Below are 26,449 nucleotides of genomic sequence, written 5' to 3' on the forward strand. Positions count from 1 at the left end.
AACTGATGATTTGTGTAAAGCAAAATTTGATCCAAGTTTTTGTTCCGGAGTGGTTGAGATGAAGGGAGTGCGTTGTGGTGTGTGAGGAACAGGCAGTGGTTGATTGATGGTGGGGGATGAAAGTAGCGAACAATGGCAGAGTGCAAAGAAAACAGGACAGTTACTCACTGGATCAATACCCAGGCAATTTCCATACATTCAGCGCAAAGTGATTATTGGTGTTTTCTACTTCTCCTTGTTCCAGACCACCGCTGTGGATCGGTTGCCTGCACATGGATGAAGCAACTTTTGCTGCCAACAACTGTCAGTCAACAATACGGAACATGACTTGTGTAATTTGTCCTTTATTGTTAGGTAAAAGCTGAATCAATGCATGGAAAATATTGCCACCAGAGCCTCTTGCACCACAGTATATTTGACATTCCCATTCAATCACTGTAGAACAATAGTCACGGGGTTGTTCTATATACTCAGGTCGGGTCCAGGTTTCATGCAGCAAAAAGAACCATTGTTTATCTTTTAACATAAAGCTATCGTTTTCTTATGTTCCAGCAAGTGTGGTGACCCGGCTATAATCAAGCCAGACAGACATCCATCGATATCAGAGCTCCCAGCTCCAGCAATTCAACCACATAGCAAAAATGATGTCTCTCACAACAAGCATCCCCTTCCACTGCTTCCATCACATCAAGCCGTAATTTTCATCATCACGGCGATGTAGGCTCAGGCGCATCATCCTTCATATCCGGCACCCAACCCTTGGGCCTCTCACTGCCTCTCACCACCAGTCCATAGCCCAGCTTCTCAACCTTCTTGACACTCTGCCTCATCGCACCCATCTTACCCCTCCAGTCCTTGGTAGGCACATCAGGCAAAATCTCAAACTCGCATCCAAGCTCTTGAATATCGCCCATGATGTTTCGTTCGCCGTTGCCGGCCAACTCGCCCGTCTGGGCTGTCGTGACAGTCGCGAAGCGCATCAGTTCGCCAAAGAGATCGAAAATACCATACATGTAATCATGCGGCGTCAGAGACATATCCGCTGGCATAGCGGCTTGGGCCTGTGTGGGAGTGATGATAGTTTGGTGGCGGAGGTAGTGTGCGAAAGACAGCGCCTCGACGAATTCTTCAAGGCATCGCAGGGGAGAGGTGTAGCGGTAGCGGTTGACGTTTTGCAGATCGGGGGCGATAGCGCTGAGAATTTTGGCGATTTCCTCAAGACGAGTATCTATGTCTTGTTGAATGTGAGGAGGGAAGTCTTTGTTGAGATGTTTGACTCTGTTATGTGTGAGCAGGCAGACTTCACTGAGATTGATCTGAGATGAGCTCTCACCTCTGAAGTGTAAAAATGCTATAATTTTGTCAGCAATTTCTCAATTTTACAGTAATACTCTCAGAAAACTCACATCTTCTTGCTCATAGCCGTAACATCTCGCGAAGCCTTCACGATTCTCTCCCGTCGATCATGATGCTCATCAAGCTCATCGCGGAAACCTTCAAACATATCATGAAACCTCCCCTTTGGCCCAGACTGCTTCGGCGGGCCCGCATTCTTAGCACGAGCGTTGCCGTCGCGGTCTCTCTTAACGCCGCTTGACATCGCTGAGATTGAATAAGAAGAATCGGTTGTTTAAGTGAAGCTCTTTTTTTCTGAACTCGGTGGTTGATGATGTCGGAGGTTAGTTTGAAGGCGGGTCCTGATTTGTTAGTGCGGGTTTGCAGGGATGTGACGTTGAAATTGTGAGCTGTCCATTTTTGGCAGTTCACCTCGAGAGCTCAACACGCTTCGAGTGTGAAACTTCATTGTTTGTCATCAAAAACCTGCCATTGACTGGCACACGACAACACTTTGAATCAAACTGAGATAACCTCATCGAGAGTAACTGGTCTATAAGAAATGGTGTACTAACATCTCACCATATTTCAATATCTGCTCATCTCACGCACATACTCACCGCCAGCTGTCACCTTCACCAAATCTCATATCAATCTTTCACAATGCCCTCAATAGCCCCCTTCCTGCGCACAACGCCTCTCTTCACTATATCGCTCCTCCTACGACTAGGTCTTCTCTTCTATGGCATCTACCAAGATGCTCACTCAGCTCTAAAATACACAGACATTGACTATCTCGTCTTCACCGACGCTTCGCGCTTTGTTGCAGATGGTCAATCGCCGTACGCCCGCGACACATACCGTTACACGCCTCTCCTAGCCTGGATTTTACTCCCGACTGTTCGCTTCCCCGCCTTCGGCAAGCTCGTCTTTGCTGCGGCAGATCTTCTCGCAGGGTGGCTTATTCTGCGCGTGCTTAGAAGAAGGGGTATGGATGAGGCCACCGCTGGAGGATTCTCTGCTTTGTGGTTATGGAACCCAATGGTTGCGACTATCAGCACTCGCGGAAGCTCGGAGGGTCTGTTGGGAGTTTTGACTATGGGTTTACTATGGGCTGTTGATAGGCAAAAGTTCAGCCTTGCGGCTATCATTCTGGGACTGTCGGTTCACTTCAAGATCTATCCCTTCATCTACGCACCGGCGATTGTCTGGTGGATGGATGATGCGCGTTTGGGAAAGGAGACAAAGCCTGCTCCTCAGTCTTCATCGGTCAAAGATGCAGTCGCAAACTTCTTCACACCAGATCGTCTCAAGTTTGGTCTTCTCAGCCTCATAACCTTCATGATTCTTAATCTCGTCATGTTTGCTATGTAAGTTTCCTTACACAGGTCTTAACGTTCCTTCAACTAACCAATTCTTAGTTATGAGACTCCGTTCCTTGTTCATACTTACTTTCATCACGTTACAAGGATTGATCATCGCCACAACTTCTCGCCCTACAACGTCTTGCTGTATCTCACATCCGCAACCCCCGCTCACGCAGCACCTGCGTTCCGTATCGAGTCATTTGCTTTTCTCCCGCAGCTCCTTTTATCATGCGTTCTTATCCCTCTCGCCCTCGCCAAGCGCGATCTTGCGACATCCATGATGGCTCAGACCTTTGCCTTTGTTACATTCAACAAGGTTTGCACTTCTCAGGTAAGCAACCCCCTCTCACAACCAACCTCCATTCGCTTATGCTGTGTAACAGTACTTCCTTTGGTACATGATCTTCTTACCCCTCTATCTCCCCAACTCATCCTTCCTACGCAATGGCAAGCTCGGCATCTTTGCACTGTTGCTCTGGATTGTCTCTCAGGCAGCTTGGTTGCAACAAGGATACGAGCTCGAGTTTCTCGGCGTCAGTACATTTTACCCGGGCCTTTGGCTTTCCTCGGTTGTCTTTTTCCTGGTCAACTGTTGGATCTTGGGCGTAATTATCAGTGACGGCGCTCGTCAGTCGACTAGATCAACTGTCAAGTTCCATGTTGAGTAGACTATATCGCTGACCATTTATCTTGACGGCGTTAAAATTTGGTGGGTGATGAAAGTATGTACATTAGCGAGATATAGAAACTGAACATCAGACAATCTTATTCATCAATTACAATCCCAAATCGCCAGAGGGTATATGGAAGTCGCGTCCTACAGATAATAATCGCGCTACTTTCTCTTCCATCCTTCATGATTTTTTGACAAATCCCAAGCAAATTCTTCTCAAAGCCAAGTCCGCCATTCCCATGTGTCCATGCGCCCTCGTAACTCCCACCTCCTGGGTATGTGGTTCGATTAACAGCGTCCTTTCGACCAATGGTCCAGTCCTTGAACGCCTGCCCAAAAAAGAAATAACAATAACAATGCGAAACAAAAAATGATTCATGCTGAGAGTGGAGAAGGCCTCTCAAAATCCTGTCCGCACCAATGTGCTGGCTTAATCTGCCTACTGGATTGTGATGCCTGTCGCGAGGGAGCGGTAGTTTGATAATTTGAGCGATGTAATCTTCGTCTTCGGGGGCTCGGGCGTAATGACCATTCTTCCATCTTTGTTGTAGACGATGTTGCCAAATGACTCACTCAATTCTGTAAAATGAACATCGGGGCGGACGCGTCCCATCTCGGCCAAGATTCTCTCACTCCACACTCCAGAGCATGCACCGTTGCGCATGATGAAGAAGGGATTGAGAGGTGGCAGAACAGAATCTGCAAGCACGTTAGTAAATAATATACAATAAGGTCATCAGTCGAACGTACCGAGATCAACAAATCGAATCCTCAGGTAAACCACCCCTTTGAGCTTTTCCAGCGCTCGAATCGCTGACAGCACCAGCCTCTCAAACGCATCGATGAACCCCATATCTTGAATACCAGAACCAGCCTCGTGGAAGCTAGTGTTATAGCGACAGCAATTCTTGACAGTCAGGTCCAGCGTCTTAAGTCGATAGTCTCGTGAATCTGTCAATCGCGTCGCTATGTCAAAGAATTGATGGCAAACACGACCAGTATACGCAAAGTGCTCCAGAAAGGGTAGCGTCTCGGCCATTCTTGCGCAGATGTGTGTCTTTTGGACAACCTTGGAGTAGAATGGAGGCATGACTCCTTCTCGGCGGTAGTCACTCTCGAGGCAAACGCTCAGATTCGTGATATGGCGCGGCAGTTGTGGAAGAAACTCGGCCATTGTAATGTAGCTCTTAGACTTCGGTTTACTATACGAACCCTGCCACTCGTAAAGACCTGGTAGCGCGTTCAGAACTGTTGCAAAGTCCTGGTTATCCCTCATGAGATTCCATTGGCCTCTTGTCACGAGGGTTTGCACCGAATGAAGTGTTGGCAGCGATTTGTAAATAGCTGGATCAATCCTTTGTTCGGGAAAGTGAAGGACTCTCGGAGCCTTGCGTCGCTCGCCTCCCTCCAATGTCAAAACTCTTGTCTGGGGTAGAGTTTGTCCGACAAATTGGAAGACCTGCTCAAGGGTGCAGTTGTTACCTGGCAAAGTGTATGTGGCGTTGGTCAATCCTTCCATTGTCACCGTCGGTAGCGTCAGACTGTTAGATAGAGCGACTGGACCATAGGTGGGCTGGAAAACGGGGAACCAGATCTCGATATGCTTGACATAGGTTTGCAAATGCTCGTGCATTGCCAAGTGCACCATGGCATCTTCCAGGCAATCCACGGTCGCCTTGAGTTTGATATGTCGATAAAGTCGCTGCTGGACGAGAACTCTCCAGATGTCGCTCACAAGCGCCAGTGCGGTCAATTCCCTTCTCCTTGAGTGTCTAAGCGCTGTTCCCCAGCTCTTGCTAATACTCGATACGGCCATGGAGCTTCGAGATGTAGCGGAAACACGGTACCCAAACAGGTGGTCTAGAATGGCTTCATGAACCTCAATCGGTAGATCGTTGAAGTTGGTTTCTGGGTGTGAAATGACGGGCTCAGTGTCGGATGAAGCCGCGGAATCCGCGGCAGGATTCTCGTCGGCGCCGTGCGAAAAGCCATTCAGACAACATGGCTTAGAATGTCGGTGATCGGGATGAGGAAACGGCGTGCTGCTCGGTCTCGTGGGAGGGACGAAATCGGATGTCTTGGCTTGGTCGTGAGAAGGGCTGGAAGAGCCCGGAGAGACGGGGTTGGAAGCGGTGTTGTGAATGCCGTTCAGCATGGATGAGGCCATGATGGAGGCGAATTCAGTATCGGAATCCGCATCGTCGTCTCGGTTATCGCCAAAGTCGGTTCTCCGTGGTGAATAACCATCTCGGATGGGTAGAAGGGCGGATGCAGCAACGGAGGTAGGACAAGGCGCACGGGGGCCAGTATGGCCGTCATCGGTGGTGTCCATGGGTTCGCTGATAGAGTCTCCCATATCGATGTCGTTATCGGACAACGGTTTAATATGCTCCATAAGATGCCTCCAAGGCCGGCCCGTATCGCATCTCAGAGGGTCGAAGCACTTTCAGGTTACGGCAATCGGGCAGACGTTGAAGCACCGGCTGCTGGACGAGTAGGCAGGTAAAACGGTCGAAATAAATGAGGCGACGGAGCAAAGTCCCGTTGGTTGGCAAACAGAGGTGAATGCAGGGCTGGAGATTAAGCCCTTCAAGTTTGCGGATGTACCGAAGTATGCACAGCGCAGTACACAGAGACGGGAGAGGGAACGAACGGGAGGGAGGGATTGATGAATGGATGAGAAGAGAAGGAGAGGCCTAGACCTTTGGGCGTGTTTCCAGGGAGGGGGGATGGTAGTAATAAAAAAGGAAATGTGATGAGTGACGGCTGGATATGATACGACACGAGACGAGACCCGATACGATGGAAATGCCGAAACCAGGGTCGATCGATCGATAATATGAGGTTACGAGATGGAAAATTTGACTGCCTCGTGGAAGAGAATGTATATGTAAAAAAAAGGAAGGGGGAGGAAAGTTAGATGAGAGCAAGTTTGGGTGTGGTTAGGTTGATTGGTATTTGAGATTGAGATTGAGATTGAGATTGGGGTAGGTTTGGGAGGCGTTGATTAGCACAGCGCAACACACAGCGCAGCAAGTACAGCGCAGAGCCTACAGAGCTAAACAACCCGCGCAAATGCGAACTACTACCTAGAACCCCTCACTTAACTCCAGACCTACCTTGTTTATTATTAGTAGTAGTATTGTACGATTACGGATAACTACGGCACCAAGATGTCATCCATTCAACTTGAAGAAATGTCTGCATGTATGTGTGCATATGCTCAATACTCATTGTCAGCTATGCATGGATACATAAAGATGCTTTGTTTTACACCCATGGCATCCTGACATCCAGACATCCAATGTTTTTGTTTTTGTGTGGGTGATCTCTGAGGTGACGACGACGACGTGGCCGTGAACATCGATCGGCATCTTATCTCTCCAAGGCTCAATCAAAAAAAAAAAGCACATGACTGATGCTATACTGTGGTAATAAGTATTATTCCTTAACTGCCGCTGCCATTCTTCCTCCAAAATGGATCTTTATCAAGAACCGAACCCAACCTAACCTCACTGTGGAGGTCGCGTGCTTCTTAGCGGCAACGGGGAGTCCACTGTGCTGCAGCAAGCACATGTACAGTGGCCCACACCTAAAAGAAAGGCATGTGCAAGAGGAATTCTGCTGCTGGTAACCAGATAATGCTTCCATGGCAACAAATATGATAACATTGAAACAGAAATTAATTTGAGGACTCTTTGTTTTTTTACTCATCCAACAACAAATGTAAGTTATGATCGGCTCGGGCTTCTCCGCAACGTTAACCTCCACTCTTTAGAAGCCAAATACAGTGGACAGCCCAGGGCAATGGGCGCCTCACTTTGGGCCTGGCGGGCAGCTTTCAGCCTACCTGACGTTTTGCCCAACTAATGCTAATGCACCAACTGAATCAGCAACTTTTATCACGTCATTTGGGCACAAGACGCAGAACTGCCCAATAATTCTAGTCTAGTCCAATCTCATCATATCACATCACAGGTACCTATCCTCTCGTAGAAGCAAAGGAAAATGTCTGTTTTTCATGACCCCAACCCCCCCTGCAAGACCCTGAACATGGAATCATCTGTTAGCGTCGCGCCAGACTCGATCTGTTTTCTTATTCCCGTTTCTTCCTGTTGACGGGTTATCTATCGACTCGCTAGTCCCAGACACTATCGATGATTCATTCCAGAAGCAAATGTGCACAGTTGGACCGAGCAACCAGCTGAATTGTCTGATTATCTGAAACATGGCTGATTGTTCTTGAAATGAGCCTCCATAACATCAGAGACTCTTGTTTGCATCGATAATTGGCCATGGCAATCTGTGCCCTGGACCATGAAATTTCGATCTCCGTTACCCTATACCACAGCTTTTCACGGGCGTCAAACTTGAGTCGTGGCATTGCCATATTGGTTTCGCAAAAGCAGCTTCCTATCTATACTAAACGAACTACAAGTTCTTAGATATCTTACCGCCCGGGTAATTCGTCACTCTCTTCAATTGCCGAATGATCTTCCTGCTGCATGATAATCCCTGTCTTATCAACACAAAGTTGATAACTTCTCCATAACGCAAATGCCGAAACCCACCTTCTGAAGAGGGAAATCATCGTCGGAGCATTCAACAACATCTCATCCGTTCCTCACATACCCACAGCTACGACTTTTCTAAATAATTTCATATCAGAACTACAGCTGGAAGAATCACTAGCCACCATGGATTCAGCATATCTTGCTGGATTAGTTGCCGACATAAACTGCCACCAAAAGGCCTCCAGAGTATGGAACAGTCGAGATCTTGAAACCGTTCGCACCATCCTCCAAATAGGCCATGAGCTCCTTATAACCCGACTTGGCGGCATCAGTGTTATCTACAACCACTGCAGCACCTGGTTGCATACGCGGCTGAACCAGCTTGAGCGTAGGGAGAGCCAGCGGAGTCCAAACTACAACTTGATCAGCAACAGTTTCCAGACAAGCAATCTCGTAACGAGATCGAAAACCAACTCACTGTCAAGAAGCAAGAAATCTACCTGCTCCGGCAAATCTGTCTCGAGAGTCTCGCGCAAATCACCCTCTCGTAATTCAATAAACTTTTCGATATCATCACCCGCTCGACCCCAGTATTCGCGAGCCCGGGCAGCCTTGGTAGGCTCATTCTCTGTAGCAATGACCTTTCCTGGCTGCGAACCAGAGTTTTGTGCAACTGCTAGAGCGAGATAGATAGTACTGACACCAAACGATGTTCCTGCCTCGACGACAAAGCGTGCCTTCATAGATCGAAGTAGGAGATAGACGAATGCGCACTTGTCAGGATCCAGAGCGACAAACTTGTCAAGAGCGGTAGACGCAGGCCCATCTGTACTGACGTAGGCTGGCTCGTCGAGGGCTTGCTTGTGTAGATCACGAAGAAGCTCAATCGTTGGCGAGCTTGCGGCTATAGAAGCCAGAGTTGTCTCGATAACGGAGTAGTTAGGCATTTTGATATTAACACGAGGAGTGAATACTGGCGCTGAAATGGATAGTATTGTTTAGGCTCGGAGTATAAGGTGAATTTTGTATAATTCAAAGACTGTGCTCAATCTGATACTAACTTCGATGTTATATAGAATTGATATCGGACCGGGAGTCTTGAGATGGAGAAGGACTCTTAACCCCGCTCCTCGGCATCAGATCAACACTTCTCGGCGCCGGTCTTCCGCACCGAGTCACTCCAACGCCGATGTTGCACCATGCTGTGACTCACTTTGACTTTATAAGCCATAGTACGTTAACTTGAAATCGGACCCGAACTTCGGCTATTCCGTATGACCGTCTGGTCGGTGATATGGGCGAGGAGCGTTTGATATTATGAACCGCGCTCTGTGTAGAAATAAGAGTATAAATGAAGTACTCATTCGATCAATAAAGAGATATGAGTTTAACAGTAAAGAAATAAGAGTATGTTTTACTATCTACGTTTGAAACTCCTGATTTCTCTATAGAGAAGATGTGAATAACTGACTCTGCAATTTGCATCATGTCCATCCTTGAGTTTTGTTGCTCCTGAAGCAATTTGGTGGCATACATTATCAATATACCTCGCCGAAATCTCTCGTGCTCATATGAACGTGGATGTCATGATTAGAACGATTGTATACCGATGAAGCGTGAATAGAGAAACGCTACCAGTTAATATCTAGAGCTCTTCATGCCTGAGAGTTAACTTGAGCTTTGGGAGTCATATTAGTGCCTCAATTAGAACCAAGTCGTCGAATAGGTATTGTGACTTTCGTTCGGCAGCTTGGTCGAACCAGATATTGTTGATTCTTAATGTGACGTCTGTGACTGACGCTTAAGGTATTTGGCTCGATGTGCGATTTCAACAGTTCGCTGAGAATGTTAAGCCTGGGAGGCATTGCACGAAGACCAAGCCTTCAACTCCAAGTCAACGTCAAAAGAAGCTGAAGGAAGAGCTCTGGAGAACCTATTGCAGGAACGAGCCATCAAGACCCTCGCTCTTTGGCGGCACTAGTTCTTCTGCCTGTAGAACAGCACATTGATATTTGCAATGGTCTAGAAGGTTAGCTTCTTGGCTGAAAAGGGGCGCATGAAATGTGAAGCGTGAGGTTGAGGCGGCCCAGCTTCAAAATATCGCGGCCAGGGCCCTTTTTCGGACAGAAGAAGACCTCGGCATCTAACTTCGAGGACATATATGCTGCATCGGGCTAGGTGTTTGGGGATTCTCGACGTTATATGTATCAGTGCTTTGTTGTCAATGCAGGCAATTCATCCAAACGAAGCGAAGATTATAGCCGCCATGTGATCGTTGGCGCGCCTAAGTTTCCAGTTAAGGGGTACTTCATCTGTAGCCGATTTTACGCTCGTGATTATTATAAGTGATCTTCATGATATATCCTGGGATAAAACTCGACCTTCTATTGTAGGTTGTGCAGCCCCTGGCTGTGTTGTCCTTCATTTCTGCGCCTCTGGGTATAGTCTCAGGTACGGATATTCCACATGGACTTGGCACGAAGAGGAATAGAATGAATTCGCGTAAAAGACCAATAGAGTAGAAGCATCAGTGTATTGAATGCGTATATGGGGTACTGAAGCAGCCATAATTTCCGTGGATCTCCGCCTTGTGTCAAGCAATGTGAAAAACAAGCAATACCCAACACATTATGACTCCAGCATGTTGATCATGTTGCATCGCTTCACGGAAAATTAAACAGATTTGCACAAGATCGAAACAGGTGCGCAATCAGTTGCCGGTTTCCCGAATTCTCATGTCATTTTTGGTGGTGGTAATTACTGGGCCCTTTCTGTGGGTGAGGTCTGATATAGGACAAGGATCACTGCGTGTCAAGTTATTCTTGAGACAATCGAGACTCTTTAGATGCGATTCTGCAGGTTTCAGAGCGTCGTCATCTCAAAACACCAAAAATACTTGAACATTAAAGACGATCATACAATGGAAAATACGTTATTTCGTAAGCATAATTTTACAGTTTGTTTTTAACTTAGTATACAAGTGTTTATGAAGGATGGCATGTAGTTTTGGTACCTGGCATATAAATGATTCGTCGTCCGAATAAGCTTGGCAATTTATTATACTTTCCTCGGCGGATCCACGTTTAGAAGCCGGTCAGTATTTTTGGAGACGCTCCTTCCCTTGATCGCCGCTATCGCTAATAACATGGATGTAATCATAAAGTAGGAAGGAAGGGGCGGGCAGGTGACTTCCTCGCCTGCACCTACTTACCTAAGGCACCAAACAGTAAATCACTGGGCTGCTACGTTACTGAAACATCGACATCAGAAACAGAAGCTATTCACAAAACGCAGACTTGGAATCAATCATTCCATCCAACCTGGCCAGCACCAGGTAACCATCGCTTCGATCCTGACTCGTGTTTCAACGATGCTCAACCCACTCTCGCCTTATCCCATGTCGTCTCGTCACGCAAATACTAGTTTACCTATCCATCGAAAAAAGCAATGACAAAGAGCAGACGAAGTCCACTTTATTGCTTGACTTGTTAGAGCAGGTCGATTTCTCCGAGGTTGTCTCAAGATCGATAACTAGCCTTCCTTGACTCTGAGCCACACCAAAACTTGACGCGGAAACCTTGTCCTTGTCAACTTCGAGACGCTATGGGCCCGTGAGCTGCATAGCATCTTGCCTGTTTTATCCCCGACAGCCCAGGATTATACATGCTCGTCATCTGCTGTGTTCGGCCATCAGATGCCCCTTCAGGAATGTCCAGACAGCCCCTGGGTCATTTGTTAACGGTGAGCCCAAGACGCTAGCAAGACCGTCCTGAACAGTTGCAAAACCTTTCTCTGGAACACGCCAAAACAAAACAAGCGCACAAACAGAACAAAGCCACTGTACTACCTTGGACACGTATCACTCCGACTTCAGCGACATATAGCGTTTGTTATCCACGGCGCTTGGAATAAGGGTCGTTTGGATATAAGACGCCGCGTGGTAAAAGACTTCACAGACCAACCAAATCAACTTGTGCCTTGCAGGTGCAGACGCCAAAGCCTGGTATCGCTGTTTCAAACTTGTGATTGACAGGGGTAGCCCAGGGGTCACCAAGCGCCGATTCTTGGATGGCTTAAAGGGCAACATGGGCTTGGCTGGTTTCCAGTGAGTGGATCTCGGTAATGATGTGACATTGGGGTTTTGCGTTGGCCGCCAATTGTACTGCGTTATTGAGGTTTCTCAAAGGAGGCACAAAACCATTTTTTTTTTACTGGTGATGATGCCCTGAGGCATAGTCAATGTTTCTCGGCATTATCCTTGGCTTGAGGCTTGGCCTGGTAGATGCGGCTTCGTCTGGAGATGTGAATCTCTGGGGTTGGGCTGCAGAGACTAGCTGATGATAGCACAAGCTACCTGAGTAGCCAAGGGCACAACTATCTCGAAGGAGGCATTTGATTTTCACAACCCCTTGCTTGGGCCATCTAGATTAGCTTATCACTAAGCTTGCCGCTATGAGCAGTCGGAGCATAGATTCCATGGCCATCTACCGTACAACGGGTGCCGCTCCAGTTATCCAAAATTACAGCTGTGAGGCGGCTTTAACTGCTTATCATTGGCGGTACTGACTGGGGCCACGGTTTGTGGGCGATATTAACGGTTCTTCTCGCCCAATGCCTCGCGGACGAGAGCCGATGTTGCGCCTGCTTCGGTACTGTCGAGAAACAGCACCCAAACACCAATTTTAGGTATACCAATCAACCATGACTCTCGATCAGATGCCCTTGCAGTTGTAAACACCATTATGACTGATTCAAAGCAGATATGGTTTCGCACCCGACTCACTGCCACTGCAAGTGTGCCAGATATTTGGCTATATTCAGCTCTGATGTGAGTAAACAAGCTGACTGAACAGGCATATGCATTAACAAACCCACCGAGAAGAGAAAATCTGAGAATTCTAGGGGGTTCTTGGAGTTAGGCTCTGGCGTTTGACTTGGCGACTCTGTACGTATCGTCGTACATACAAACAGGCTTCTATACACTAATACTAAACAGTTTAACACTTGGGGGCCCTGGTCCCTGGTCCCTGACGCCGAAACCTTAGGCCCACGACCCCTAGCGCCGCATCCCCGCCATGGATCTTGCGGCTCCCTCCTGAAGCTTGATCTGAAATATCCAGGCCACCAGTCAGAAGGCGATATTCTATTGTTCGATATTCTCCTATTAAACCCACTTCTCCCACCCATTGTTTGCTGCTGGACGGCCATTCTCATTCTATTGTTCGGGTTATTCATTGTTTGGAAGACGTCTCTTTGAGTCTTTTTATTATTTTCTCATTCTTCCTTTCCCTATTTCCATTTCCTCTTTGTACCTGCTAGTCAGTGACAATTAGATTTAATCCTTCTCACATTCATTGTTTATTCTGAACTGTGTATCGCAAACTTGCGAACACTCACACGACCGGTCCTTATTCAGACATCACGAGAGGAGCGTTGATCGCCTCACTCCTCTAGCACTCTCTTACTGCTTTGTTTGCCAATACAAAGCTCACCTTCCTTCCAATCCGAGCCCGGTTTATTATACGATCGAGTTCCCAACAGAGTGAAACGGCTGGAACCACTTCACATTTCTCTCACTTCAACATAACCCTTTTCAAACAATTTTAACCACAAAACGAACATTCAATTCATCATGGCTTTCCTCAAGACTTTCCTCGCCTCTCTGCTCATTGCAGCCCCCTTGGCCACCGCGGCCCCCGTGGATGTTGCTCAGTCCATTGGTAACATGGCCGAAGCTGTCGGTAGCGATATTGGTGGCGGACTTGGCGAAGAGCTCGACAAGAAGATGGGAATCAGCGCTTTCCTTCGACCTATGCTTTCTAACCCTGACTCTCTTAACATTATCCCTAACCGATACATCGTTGTCTACAACGACACCTTTGATGACGACGCCATCGCCGCCAAGGAGTTCTCTATTGCCTCTGCCATCAAGAAGCGAAACCTCAACAAGCGAAGCTCCATCGGCCAGGCCATGTCCACTTCGATCAAGTCCTTCCGCATGAACACATGGCGTGCCATGTCCCTTGATGCTGATGACATGATGGTCCAGGATCTCTTCAAGTCCGACGAGGTTGCATACATCGAGGCCGACACCCGTGTCCAGCTCAACGCTGCCATTGCCCAAGTCAACGCACCCCCTGGTCTTAACCGTCTCTCCCACGCTCAGGCCGACCAGGAGAACTACATCTTCGACGACTCCGCTGGTGAGGGTATCACTGCTTACGTTGTCGACACTGGTATCAAGGTCGACCACAGCGAGTTTGAGGGTCGTGCCACTTTCGGAGGCAACTTCATTGACAATGTCGTAAGTACACCAGATATCTCGTGAGACTAGACCTGAAGCTAACTGAACAGGATGACGACGAGAACGGTCACGGCAGTCACGTTGCTGGTACCATTGGTGGTGCTACCTTTGGTGTCGCCAAGAAGGTTGACCTTGTTGCCGTCAAGGTTCTCGACGCCTCGGGCGGTGGTAGCAACTCTGGTGTCCTTCAGGGCATGCAGTTCGTCGTTGACGATGTCAAGAAGAACAACCGTGCCGGCAAGGCTGTTATGAACATGTCTCTCGGTGGTGACAAGTCTGAGGCTATCAACCGTGCTATTGAAGCTCTTTTCAAGGCTGGCGTTGTCCCCGTTGTGGCAGCTGGTAACGAGAACGTAAGTTGACCCTTCCACCAACGCTCATTCATAGATAGCTAACAACACTCACAGCGGGAAACTGCCCTGACTTCTCCTGGATCCGCCCCCAACGCCATCACTGTCGGTGCCATCGATGCTACTTCCGACCAGCGTGCCGATTTCTCCAACTTTGGCCCTGAGGTCGACATTTACGCCCCTGGTGTTGATGTCCTCAGTGTTGGTATCAAGTCCAACACTGACACTGCTACTCTCAGCGGTACCAGCATGGGTATGTTTTACTTTCTAATCACTCCCGAGACAAGTCTCATGCTAACACTTTTATAGCCTCTCCCCACGTTGCCGGTCTCGCTGCCTACCTCATGGGCTTCCAGAAGCTCGACGGCCCCGCGCAGGTTGCCAGCCTTATCAAGAGCCTTGCCACTGAGAGCGGCGCCAAGGTCCGCAACAACGTCCGTGGCACCACCGACGGCATTGCCAACAACGGCAACCAATAGACGCACCGTCGCAGCATCATTATAGGGAAATAGGGACAAGGGAAAGCGACAATTTTTCTTTCATATTATAAAAACATATTTCAGGATACTTGGCTAGTTAACCACACATACCTGACTCTTCTACCCCATCTCGTGTGTTTGTGGGTAGGATGTAATATAGGGTGCACTCATGAATGGCCTCATACCATGTGCATCGGGAGTTTTCATTTCGAAACAAGCGCATTTGTTTGTTACTATAGATATGGATGCTACGTAACGACATCATAGATCTTCTGAACTACCACACTGCCTCTATCAAGTGACGATGTGAACATGTAACTGTTTGACTTTCGGAAATCCGAAATCCGACAGACTGACAAATAGCGAAGAACTGTTCCTGCAGCAGCCCGTGCCTCAAAATAGCACACGATGTAACCTTTTGAGAGACGGGATCCAAGCTCAGGCATGTTTGATGTAGAGGAATGGCCCGTTACCGGGAGATCAGCTAAAGCATGACCTGGTTACGGTGTCACATCACATTGCCCCCAAACCGTAAACATGAAACCACGCCTAGACGCATGTCATGCCTTGCTAGTTACGCTAGGGTCAACCCAAAAGAAGGAAGAATCGTCAAACAATGTTTTCATGGATATAAATAAAATTCTACAAGGACATAACTAGTGTTGAAATGTTTGCTCGCCGCCACCGACCTATCGTACTGGAAAGTTGTAACGATAGACTTGTGGCGTTGACGTCGCCTCGCAGCGGAAACCAAGAGCAAGGATTTTAATTTTCGCACTTCTTCGGCACAACCTTAGTCATGAAAGGACTAGATTGCAATTTGACATCCGTGCAGGAATTGGGAGGTTTTCAAGACAAGAGAAAGACAGACAGTCAACATTAGCATCGGGGAACGGGGGACAACACTGAAATTGGCAACGCGGGCTGTATCGCGCGTTGCTCGTAGTATTAACAAGAGTATAAAGCCCAGCACCTCGCTCAATGGGCTGGTCCCATGCCAAAAGGGACTTGTGCTAAAGGTGGGTATGTACGTTAGGATATCGTTAAAATAAAGAGTTGGTGCCGTGAAAGAAAAAAGCAAGATTAACTCGGCGCGCGCATAATACTACAATTCTTCGTGACCCGTAATCATGGGGTTGGCCTTTTCGCGACTCGGTAGGAAGACGCTAGCTTCCCTAAAGATGTGATCGAACCTGGCTCCAAAGAACCAAGCGGTACCAAGCTGGATGAGTGTTAGTTGAGTATGGCCCTGGGAGCCAGAGGATTGCGTACCATGAGACCCGAAATACAGACCAAGGCTGCAATGACAACGCCGAAGAGAACAACGGCCTCGCCAGCATCCATGGTGGGCTCCTTGTTTTGCGCTTGGGCTTGAGTAAGAGTGAGCTTCTTGGGATCTTGCTTGGGGAACAGTGTCTCGATAAATTGCTCGATCTGTAATATGTTAGTGATGGACGTAGGTAGCGAGAATGTAAAGACATACCTTTGCACATTGAGCACTGATGGCAAGGAAGTTGGGGTCGCGAGGGTCATTCTTCTTGGCGATCTTTCGGGTATATCGCTTGAAGACCTCACACACGGTGAAGAGGTTCTGTGTGCATTCGAACATGATCTTGCAGGCATCGCCCTTTGTGATCTTGACGTTCCTCTTGAGAACCTCGGGGTTGCGGAAGACGAGTTCCAATGTGGCAATGGCCATGCCTTCGGGAATGGCGACAAAGTTGAAAACACTCTGGTCCTTGATGCCCGCCATGTAGAAGAGGCACTCCTCGGAGTGCTTTAGTGCGTCGAGAACCATGTGGGAGACACACTCAATAGCCTTTGTTTGTTGGGCAGGGTTGAACATGTCTTCCCACTTATCAACGTGCTGGCTCCAGATCTCCTTGGGGTACCACCTTCGGCCATCTTGCCAATCCTCGTGAAGATCTCGAATGATGTTTGTCTTCTGGAGGAACTGACCCATTGACTCTGTAAGAGAAGGACGCTCGGCAAGCTTGGGGTTGGCAAGCTCAGATTCGACGAAGAGGCGTGTTAGGCCTTCACCGACGAGACCAGCAACATAATGGCAGTACAATTCGTACTCCTCAATCGTCTGCACACCGTTCTTGATCATCTCTTCGTTCTCGGCGTAGTCAGCCATACCGTTACCCATCTTGTGAGTCATGTCTGTGATGATCTCGTGATAGGGGGCCTTGATCTTCTTGAGCTCGGTGATGACGACATCAAAGTGCTCCAGCAGCTCCTTGTCCTTCTCTTGACTCTCATGGAATTGCCAACCATCCTCGTTCATAGTGGTATGGAAATTTCGAAGAAGAGGGATCTTCTTCTCCAGTGGCAAGGTCATGTCATCCTCGATGGTGTCTAGGCCACGGAGGCAGAGGTAGAAGAGAGTGATGGGGACGAGGAGTTCGTGGTTAAGCTCTTGAATGACAGCCGCGAAACTGCGACTTGTCAAGTTGAGGTAACGGAAGCATTCTTGCAGCTCTGGTGACTCGGTGCTGGGATCGCGCTCGTGGACGGGATCATGCCAGACCTTCCTGAGGCGCCATTAGACATATTCTTCAAAAGGATGCGCCATAGGAGTATAGGCTTACCATTGAATAATGGACCGAAGCTGGTAAGGGTGTAGAAGGTAGTAAAGGTAACCCATTGTGGCGGCGTGTGAATTAGGGGGAGGGGGAAAGGAGAGGTAAAAGTTGAGCGTGTGAGAGGAAGAAGAAACAGTGCACGTCTTGTTACAGCCGTACAGAGTCAAGTGAACGGGAGGTAGAAAAGGTTATATACCAATTCAGTTATGACCAAGTCCCGGAAACGTCTTGTGGTATTTTTGTTACCACACGATGCTTGGAGGAGGAAGAAAGAAGACAGATAAATGCGAGAAGCAAAATAGGTCAGGTTGACCTCCGCTCCGGATAAATCCACAAAATATGCAAGAGCTCAATTTCTCGCCTTGGAGGTGGATGTGACTAATCCTTGTAGAGCGATACGAGAGTGGGTATGAAAGCCCCGCTATGTGCATTAGTCATCGTATTCGGTTTCCCTCCTGCAGTTCAGTATCAAATCGGTGCAGAAACTCAATCTCATGTCAGATTTGGGTATGCAGCAACGGAGAACAATCTGACATCTTGCCCGGATCTCGCAGCTTGTTAGTAACCGGAATGCCGGTGCTAATCGCCCCGAAGAGCAGTTTAACTGCCGGTCCGGACACGGTAATCGTGTTCGACAAAGCCAGGAGAAACACTCAATCGAACTGATCTTACTCTTACCCTGGTCAGACAAACCCTGAACATCGAAACAAACATGTTGAATGAGCCATCATGTATCTGGTGTGATGCGGTTAATACAGCTCTCAGAACAGGCCAAGATCTCCATGCCCCAGCTGCCGAACAGCTCCCAGTGCCAAAATCGGTGCAACTGTCTAACCTTGACCGCCTTGGAGCGACCATTCAAACTGCTCGAACAAGAGCTTTCAGTGATTGACAACGGACCCCTATGCATGTAGACGATCCGGACGCCCTGACCGCCCTGCCGGGTTCAACCCAAGCAAACTCTACGCCTGTGCTGTGCACCAACTTGACTGCTACCGAACAAGGTTCGATTGGATTGGATGATTTGGACATGGCAATTGCTAATCTCGATTTTGGGAGAGGCTGCAGTGACCACGGGAAATTGCGCTGCAATGCTAGTCATCTGCCACCCAGTTGAGAGACAGGGGCTCGTGACTTACCACCCGACGGGAAGAAGACTTGTGTTCTTAAGCGGCTGTTTCTATCCGTGTTCCATTAGGAAAGGAGTCTTTCATGTACAAAACTGTTGCTTTATCCTGAGTTTGGAGCCGGCTAGGCACCTGCGAATTCATCAGCAAGAGTGCATGGGTTCATTATATAGAAGCCGTCCGCACCAAGGTATGTATGTAAGTACTTAGCATGTTGCAGTCGTACAAAATGCTCACGCTCTGTGACTTGCTATAGCTAAAAGACAGATATACAAAGTTTTGTCCACAAACCAGTATCCTATGTGATTGTTGTACTGACGTTTCACGAGAAATTTGTCCATCGATTGACTTTTGGCTGATATGTCTGTCTAGGTACCTATGGATCAGGTGAGAGTCCACAGCTCTGGTAAAACGAATCGATACTATTGCCGCAGGGCATTATAGAGATTTACCAAACTCTCCAGTACTGAGTATTAACCTACCTCAGTACCTGGCAGCCTGGATAGCAACTGACTTATTGATACAATGTTCGAGTGGCCATTTCTTATATAACTGCATCCTTGAAATGTTGACGTGGTGAAAGAGGCGCTGTTTCTTCACCTGCCCAGTCACTGCCCCACCATTACGTAGACGCTAATACGTACCTGTTTCTCAAGACCTAAAGACCCCTCCTTCTCCAAGGCTGGGCTTGGCTGGGCCGTATTGGACTGGGCATGAAGCCTGAAGGAAGCCCAGGGAAGAGAAAGTTTCTTAGGTCAAGTTATACCAGGAAATTTCCGCCAAGCCAAGACTGACCGGGCAGGCGGTCACTTTTAGGCAAACGACGCCATCATCATTCAACATTTCCCTTTCTCTATCTCCATTTTCTGCTTGATACAGTGACTGGATTCTCTTTTTCTCTCACTTTGTATTCCATACTTTTATACCCAACCCAACTTAGCTACCTTGACAAGGTATCTCTCTAGAAATCTACCTGTTTATACCAAAAAAAAAAACACCAATCTAGAGCCTGGGAACACCATCCATCATGGTTGTCGATACCGCCTATTACGACACCTTGGGTGTCCAGCCCACAGCCACCGAGCTGGAGATCAAGAAGGCTTATCGCAAGATGGCTATTGTCCATCACCCAGGTTCGTTCACCTCTACATCAAACGATCCATACCTTTCCTGCGAAACTAACCATACCGTGGTTGACAGATAAGAACCCCAATGATCCCACCGCACACGAAAAGTTCCAGGCTATCGGTGAGGCCTATCAGGTTCTATCCGACTCCGACCTACGAGCAGCATACGATAAGTTTGGAAAGGATTCTGCGAGACCACAGGAAGGTTTCGCCGACCCCGCCGAGTTCTTCAGCTCCATTTTCGGAGGCGAGGCTTTTGTCGACTGGATTGGTGAGATTAGTCTCATGAAGGATCTCACAGCGACTATGGATATTACAATGCAAGAGGAGGAAGAGGCTGCTGCCGCTGAAGCCGCTGCTGCCGAGGGCGCTGGGGAGGAATTCCCTGGAACTGAAGATGCCAAGAAGGAGAGCATGAAGGAACAGGAGAAGAAGGCCGAGGAGAAGACCGCAGCTGACGCAGAGCAACAAGCCGGCGCACCTCCTCCCCCTTACACTTCTGCTTCCGTGAGTGACGATAAGGAAACCAAGCCTGCTTCACCCGCTGCTGCTGCTGGTGCGGCTGCCCCTCCTCCTGCCGCTGGCCTTTCCACTGAGGCTCCTCAACGATCCGATGCCACATCCCCCGCTCCCTCGTCGAACTCTCGCAACCGAACCCAGATTCCCCTACGACCCGCACTGATGGACAAGTCTCACTCGGACCTCCTCGAATCCGAGGCTGCCAAGGGCGAGCTAACAGAAGAGGAGCTTAAGAACAAGGACAAGAAGAAGGGCGGTCTGACCAAGGAGCAGCGGGAACAGTTGGCAGCTTACGAGAAGGAGCGTGCCAAGATCCGACAGGATCGTGTTGATACCCTCGCCCGAAAGCTCCTCGACCGTCTCAGCGTGTGGACAGAGACCGATAAGGGTGCCGATGTGACCAAGGCATTCCAGGAAAAGATGCGCCTCGAGGTTGAGAACTTGAAGATGGAGTCTTTCGGCATCGACATTCTACATGCCATTGGTCAAACTTACGTCTCCAAGGCTTCAGGCCTCCTCCGCAGCCAAAAGTTCTTCGGCATCGGCGGTTTCTTCAGCAGACTCCGTGACAAGGGCACACTCGTCAAGGAGACATGGAACACCATCAGCAGCGCCATTGATGCCCAACAGACTATGGAGGACATGGCTAAGATGGAGGAGAAGGGTGGCGAGGACTGGACTGACGAGAAGCGCGCCGAGTACGAGCGACGTGTGACTGGCAAGATTCTCACTGCGGCATGGAGGGGAAGCAAGTTCGAGATTCAGAGCGTCTTGCGCGAGGTTTGCGACAGCATCCTGAACGACAAGAAGGTCCACCTTAACAAGCGACTAGAGCGCGCACAAGCTCTGGTTCTGATCGGTGACGTCTTTGTTAGGGTAAGCCGAAGAATTCTTGTATCTTGTTCGAATCTGACTAACAATTCCTAGGCTGAGCGATCTCCCGAAGAGGAGGGTGACTACCTCGTCTTCGAGCAACTTGTCGCCGAGGCTGCCATGAAGAAGGACAAAGAGGAGGATCACAAGAAGAAGAAGGACCGTAAGTCCTTCCACAGTCACAGGGACAAGGAGCACAAGGATAAGGAGCCCGCCACTGCCTCAACGCCCTGAGCTACAGCGCGCGAGCAAGAAGAAAGAAAAAAATCCGCTATATATTTATTCGAGGTTGAGTGTGTGGATTGCACAGCGCAGGGGAACAGGACACCCGTGTGATGAACGATAACTATAGAGGAGCGCGATTGGTACTGGTTTAGACAGAATTTTCATGATGCTATCCCCCCTTTGTTAATATGATCTTACAGCCATTTTCCCGGAAGCATACAAGTATGTATAATGTAGTTCTCCTGTTATAGACAGATGAGAAGCGTCGAGTTAATTTAGGTAGGCAATATAACTTTCGGACGTATTTTACAACGATGCCAAACCGGACTACAATTTAATGTTATATCCATCTCTGTGTATATCAAGCCAATCTGTAGTGCGATAAGAGTCTTTCAGTTGAGTTGAAGATTGGAGTTCGTCTCCTAAAAGGTCCATGTCCATTTCCTATTTGACAACTACTTGATTCTTCTAATTCCTTCTTTTCCTAGTATGAGAGTACCCTATCACGGAATCCAAACAAGGCAATTCCTGTTCCAGACTCTCTCATTCTCTGCAATTTCCTTCAATGATTTCCATCTCAGACCCGCCTGTTGTGGCGTGGAAAACTTCCTTTGGGGTATCTGTTATACATACTATGTATTCAAAAACAAAAACAATACGGGCAAAAAGCACAAATCTCTGCAACAAATGAAAAATAAAAAAAGGTGCCCGGGTTTTTCTTTATAAGGGGCGTATGTCTGCAATGTTGTCCAGTGTCGATTGTGTGTTTTGTTCTGGGGGCTTCTCGCGGGAGAAGACGGAGTGAGTCAAGAGCGTGGAATTGATGGCTGCATGATGATCATGAAGTCGCTGGCAAGCAAAACGCGGTTGGGAAAAACAAAAGAAACACAAAAACGATTGCTTGCTTGTCCAACGCCTTGTATGCCTGCATATTCTTTTATTCCATTGACTTCGTTGATCTTCAAATTGGTGGTCTTTGTCGTGGTGCCCTGAGGCTTGGCTTGTGTGTATATAATCGAACGCAAGGAGAGAAATTTGATGTTGTTTGCGCATTGCCGATTGAAAATGCTATGATGGGTATTGTGGTGATTGGTGAATGTCAAGGTGGTGCTCAACGATGTTAACTGCTGTCTGGCTGCAACTCAATGCCACTATCACGGTCTTGTGAGCTCTTTTCCCAAGGCAGAGGGGGTTCATCCACTGGACTGCCGGGATCAGTTCCGAAATCATCCATCTCGGACAGATCGTCGTCTTCATCGTCGTTAAGAGGAGGCAATATCTGGCCACCGAACTCGACATCTGTGACACGGACCTTGTATTCTAAAGCCTTCTGGCCCTCCTTAATAAGAACCTCGGTCCAATTGAGACATCGCTTGATGCTCTGGTTGATCTTTTGACTATCGACGAGGATGTCGCGGTGCTTGGATAAATCAAGCTGCAGGCGATCCTCGTCGCGCTTTCGTCGCGCCATGGCCTTCTCCATCGCTTTCTCGTCATTTGGATCGAGAGGAGCTGAGATGGAATCAGTTGACATGTCAGATTCGTCGAGCGAGTCGTCTTCCTCTTCAGACGGTGGCTCTGAGTCCTCCTCCTCGCTAAGATCGGAGAGACTGATGGGGATATCCGTCAATGCTGCAGAGGTCACTCGGCTAGATGCAGCTGAAGCGACAGCAGACAGCCGACCTGACCTCGATAGTCGCCGGAATCTACGAATCTCGGCTTGCTGCTTGCGCATTTGTCTTTCTAGAGTGCGATTTATGGCTTCGAGAGAGGCATTTGTGATTTCCAAATCCTGCACCTTTCGTTCCCTTCGGGCATTAGCCACCAGATCGTTCACGGGCTCACCATGGCTAGACTTGGTAGGGCTCTGAAGGTCAGGTTGGGACTCATTGTCCTGTGTGTCCTTTTCTTCATTCTCGTCCTCTTCGTCGCTAATGTCCTCAGCCATCTGGAGAATCGACGCCATTGTCAATGCCGGCTGTATCGTGCCAGGGCTACTAGGGGGTGACAGTTCATGCTGTCTTCGAGCTGGTGACATAGGCAGCCTTGGTGAGTTAGAATGATCAAAATTCGGCACACTTCCAGCTCGCGCATGACCTCTTTGCTTTTTAGGGGCCGACTCAATGCTGACCCGTCTTTTGGCAGTGATGGATGCCGCAGGAGCTAATAGCGGTGGAGAAGCTATCTGAAGCGGTGACACTACTTGCGGTCTGCCGCTAATTCCAGACGCGACCGCATTCTTGAGAATAGAGGGATTTGGCTGAGCATTCTTGGTAGGAGAGTGTGGCCTTGATGGTTGCGAGTTATTTGAGTGTTCGTTTGTTGAGCTGCTGGTGCTTGGACGTTTGGACTGCAGCCTCGAACTGGAGGCGTTGGCTGAAGTAGGCTTTAGGTCGAGGTCGACACCATTAGCATAAAAGAACTTTGAAGCTAGAGGCTCGGGTGCGGCGTTTGATGCTGAAGTATATGGCGCGGCAGAAGGGCTAGTGGCTTTCTTGAATTCCGAAGTTGCTTTACTGGCATGGAAGAAGCTGTTCGATTTTTGAGAGCCTATTGAGGGGCGACCGGATGGCTGTGATGGAGTCGGAGCGTCGCTGGCACGAAAGAATTTTGCATCTGGATCTGCAGGAGATTCAGCTCTAGACAGCCTCCCTATTGAAGTCAGAGAGTTGCGAGGATTCCAACTCTCTTGGTCCAAACTTGGTGTTCCACTGGGCGTCGTGGTGTTGCTATTGTTGCGGCTTTGTCGACTGCCAGATCGGGGAGTGATGGCGGTTTCGTCTCGATGCGAAGCGACAGCGGATAGTCCCTGGGTTGATCTTCGGACCAAAGGAGGTGCGCCTACTACAGAGCCCTTTGATGCCGAGGCAATCTTGGGCGTCAGGGGCGTTCGTCCGACCGTCTTTGCAGCAGCGGCGCTGAGTTGAGGGGGGCGATGTCTCGATTCGCTAGGAGCCATTTTGGAGGTTGGAGGTGCGGAACTCGACGAGGTGGAACGGGTCGAGGTAATTGTTGCGGTTACTGAAAGAACATGTTGTTGGTTCGGGTCGTGGAAGCCAAGGGATGGCGACGACGTGCGAGTGTTGCCAGCCGAGGAGAATCGGGGACGAGCCTGAGCTTGAGCCTGGGCCTGAACCTGGGTCTTTCCAGTAGTGGCCTGTGATCTAATCCTTGGGAGAGGTTTAGACGCGACTAGTTTATCGTTTGTCGAAGGGGTCAGGGGACGTCGAGTGCGAGGCTGAGAAACAGAAAGGCCGGGAGATGTAGGACGAGAGGATGACGAGTTGATGGTGTTTAGAGTGCGCATCCTGTCCGTCCACGAGTTGGGTACAAGTCGGAAACGAGCAAGCCTCGACTTTCTGTCTGGGCGGGCTGGCTCAGGCTGAGATGACTAGTAGCGGGACGGAGCGGTGAGCTCTCATTGGCTAAGGGGCGGAGCGGTAACAAAACAGGTTAAGGGACCTTCAGTAAATTGTGCTGGGCAATGGCCTGGAGCGCCTATGTCGCAGCGCTGATGATCACTAGAACGCTAGCGGTCGCTGGGTAATTAGAGTTCCAGTCTTCAGGGCGGCCACTGTCGAGGCGACCACGTCAGAAAGGTAAAAAAGTAAACAAAGGCACCTCGAGAATCAGAGACAGGAGACAGGACAAGACACGAGGGCGGTGGGGGATAAAAGTCTGGTGGCTCTTTTTTGTCTGAGGAGTGTGGAAAGCGGGGGGACGTTTTTCTTTTGTGTCTTGCTTGTGCTTGTGCTTGTGCTGCAGGCAAGAGGAGACGGTAGTTCACAAGCAGCGTATAGAAATAAAGACGTTGTTCACCGCTAATAATGAGCCGCGGTATATAGAAGCAGAGGTCACAGAGAGGTAATTGGAGGAGTTGTAAATGACAAAGTACAGAGTAGTTAGGAGGAGGAAAAGTAAGGGAAGGGAGACGAGAGTCACAAATACGACCAAAGCACGGAGATGCTAGGGATATTGCTCCATAAGATGCCTTTGACGAGAAACTAGCGGGATGAACGGATTGTGTATTCAGTCATGGGCATGGTTAGGATAGGGCGAGACCATCCTTATCCTTGCTATGCTTTGTCCGTCAAGCCCGTCTCCATGAACTCGATCATGCTTTACCGACTTGTCAAGATTGTTTCCATTGCTGCAGTACCCCAAGTTACACCCACATGTCATGCTATTGAAACACGTCTCATATGTGCTTCAATTGACGTCTTTAACTGGTTCTTATCATCACGAAACATACCTGGCGGTCTGCAGATACCGTGATAGGTTAGCCAGATGTTTGACTTGACTAGTATACAAACTCTGTATCAATCTGAACATAATTGATGAATGATGCGGTATAATATTTATCCAATTCCCCTTTCTGATGAATCCTCAATGAAGCTTCTATCCACTCTTTATTACATTCTCATGCCAACCGAGAGAACATTGATCATGAGGCGACCCCTGCTTGTCAGGTCTTCATCTCGTCCCCCGAGTGCCCTGGTCCCTGCCAAAAGACTTATGCTACTGTCGATCACATGTGGCATGACTGTTGGAGGAACCTACCATTTTATTAACGCCAATATTAGTCTCATGCCCGAATCAAATACCGTAAGAAAGAGCATCAAGAATTATTTAAACTTTGCGGGTGAGGCTGCAGGAATCCAGAGTATATTCTATGCACGGTGTTCTGGAATTATTCTAGCTTTCCCCATTTCATCTGATACTACGGATACCCGATCATTATTCACATGGATACCATATTTCGGCTGTCTTTTTTTAGACCCGGGAGGCGTTACAGATGTTCAAGATCCCGAACACGGATGAAGTTATGCAAATCCTCCTTTAACGGGTATCTCTTAGCTTCCGTCTACACCAAAAGAAACTATCTTGGGAGGTCGTTATTGATATTACTCTTGACCTCGAAATATACGTCTCTATTCCCAGCAATCCGTTCACTGAGGGGCACTGTCA

At 48.6% G+C, this 26,449-nt stretch overlaps 8 protein-coding genes across 8 annotated transcripts, besides 1 other annotated feature; 3 read left to right on the forward strand and 5 right to left on the reverse strand.

The window, feature by feature from the left end:
- Positions 1-707: 707 nt before the first annotated feature.
- Positions 708-1,600, reverse strand: FPSE_05097 (uncharacterized protein; the record flags this gene model as incomplete). The annotated part of the gene is made up of 3 exons (XM_009258215.1): positions 708-1,278; positions 1,334-1,351; positions 1,407-1,600. The coding sequence occupies 3 exons, from the start codon at positions 1,598-1,600 to the stop codon at positions 708-710; spliced, it is 783 nt and encodes a 260-aa protein (XP_009256490.1).
- A 398-nt stretch (positions 1,601-1,998) lies between these two features.
- FPSE_05096 (uncharacterized protein) lies at positions 1,999-3,370 on the forward strand (the record flags this gene model as incomplete). Its single annotated transcript, XM_009258214.1, has 3 exons — positions 1,999-2,705; positions 2,757-3,033; positions 3,086-3,370. The coding sequence occupies 3 exons, from the start codon at positions 1,999-2,001 to the stop codon at positions 3,368-3,370; spliced, it is 1,269 nt and encodes a 422-aa protein (XP_009256489.1).
- Positions 3,371-3,814: 444 nt separating this feature from the next.
- FPSE_05095 (uncharacterized protein) lies at positions 3,815-5,731 on the reverse strand (the record flags this gene model as incomplete). The annotated part of the gene is made up of 2 exons (XM_009258213.1): positions 3,815-4,074; positions 4,126-5,731. 2 exons carry the CDS (start codon positions 5,729-5,731, stop codon positions 3,815-3,817), a joined length of 1,866 nt encoding a protein of 621 aa, XP_009256488.1.
- Positions 5,732-8,096: 2,365 nt separating this feature from the next.
- FPSE_05094 (uncharacterized protein) lies at positions 8,097-8,836 on the reverse strand (the record flags this gene model as incomplete). The annotated part of the gene is made up of 2 exons (XM_009258212.1): positions 8,097-8,302; positions 8,368-8,836. The coding sequence occupies 2 exons, from the start codon at positions 8,834-8,836 to the stop codon at positions 8,097-8,099; spliced, it is 675 nt and encodes a 224-aa protein (XP_009256487.1).
- Positions 8,837-13,521: 4,685 nt separating this feature from the next.
- Positions 13,522-15,022, forward strand: FPSE_05093 (uncharacterized protein; the record flags this gene model as incomplete). Its single annotated transcript, XM_009258211.1, has 4 exons — positions 13,522-14,193; positions 14,244-14,546; positions 14,601-14,796; positions 14,853-15,022. The coding sequence occupies 4 exons, from the start codon at positions 13,522-13,524 to the stop codon at positions 15,020-15,022; spliced, it is 1,341 nt and encodes a 446-aa protein (XP_009256486.1).
- Positions 15,023-16,127: 1,105 nt separating this feature from the next.
- On the reverse strand, positions 16,128-17,672 carry FPSE_05092 (uncharacterized protein; the record flags this gene model as incomplete). The annotated part of the gene is made up of 4 exons (XM_009258210.1): positions 16,128-16,244; positions 16,295-16,456; positions 16,506-17,559; positions 17,617-17,672. 4 exons carry the CDS (start codon positions 17,670-17,672, stop codon positions 16,128-16,130), a joined length of 1,389 nt encoding a protein of 462 aa, XP_009256485.1.
- Positions 17,673-19,764: 2,092 nt separating this feature from the next.
- Positions 19,765-21,490, forward strand: FPSE_05091 (uncharacterized protein; the record flags this gene model as incomplete). Its single annotated transcript, XM_009258209.1, has 3 exons — positions 19,765-19,870; positions 19,938-21,259; positions 21,311-21,490. The coding sequence occupies 3 exons, from the start codon at positions 19,765-19,767 to the stop codon at positions 21,488-21,490; spliced, it is 1,608 nt and encodes a 535-aa protein (XP_009256484.1).
- Positions 20,397-20,447: a microsatellite.
- A 1,111-nt stretch (positions 21,491-22,601) lies between the features above and the next one.
- FPSE_05090 (uncharacterized protein) lies at positions 22,602-24,788 on the reverse strand (the record flags this gene model as incomplete). The annotated part of the gene is made up of 1 exon (XM_009258208.1): positions 22,602-24,788. The coding sequence occupies one exon, from the start codon at positions 24,786-24,788 to the stop codon at positions 22,602-22,604; it is 2,187 nt and encodes a 728-aa protein (XP_009256483.1).
- Positions 24,789-26,449: the final 1,661 nt, after the last annotated feature.

Source organism: Fusarium pseudograminearum, chromosome 4 (assembly GCF_000303195.2).
Source record: "Fusarium pseudograminearum CS3096 chromosome 4, whole genome shotgun sequence".
NCBI classification, from domain to species: domain Eukaryota; kingdom Fungi; phylum Ascomycota; class Sordariomycetes; order Hypocreales; family Nectriaceae; genus Fusarium; species Fusarium pseudograminearum.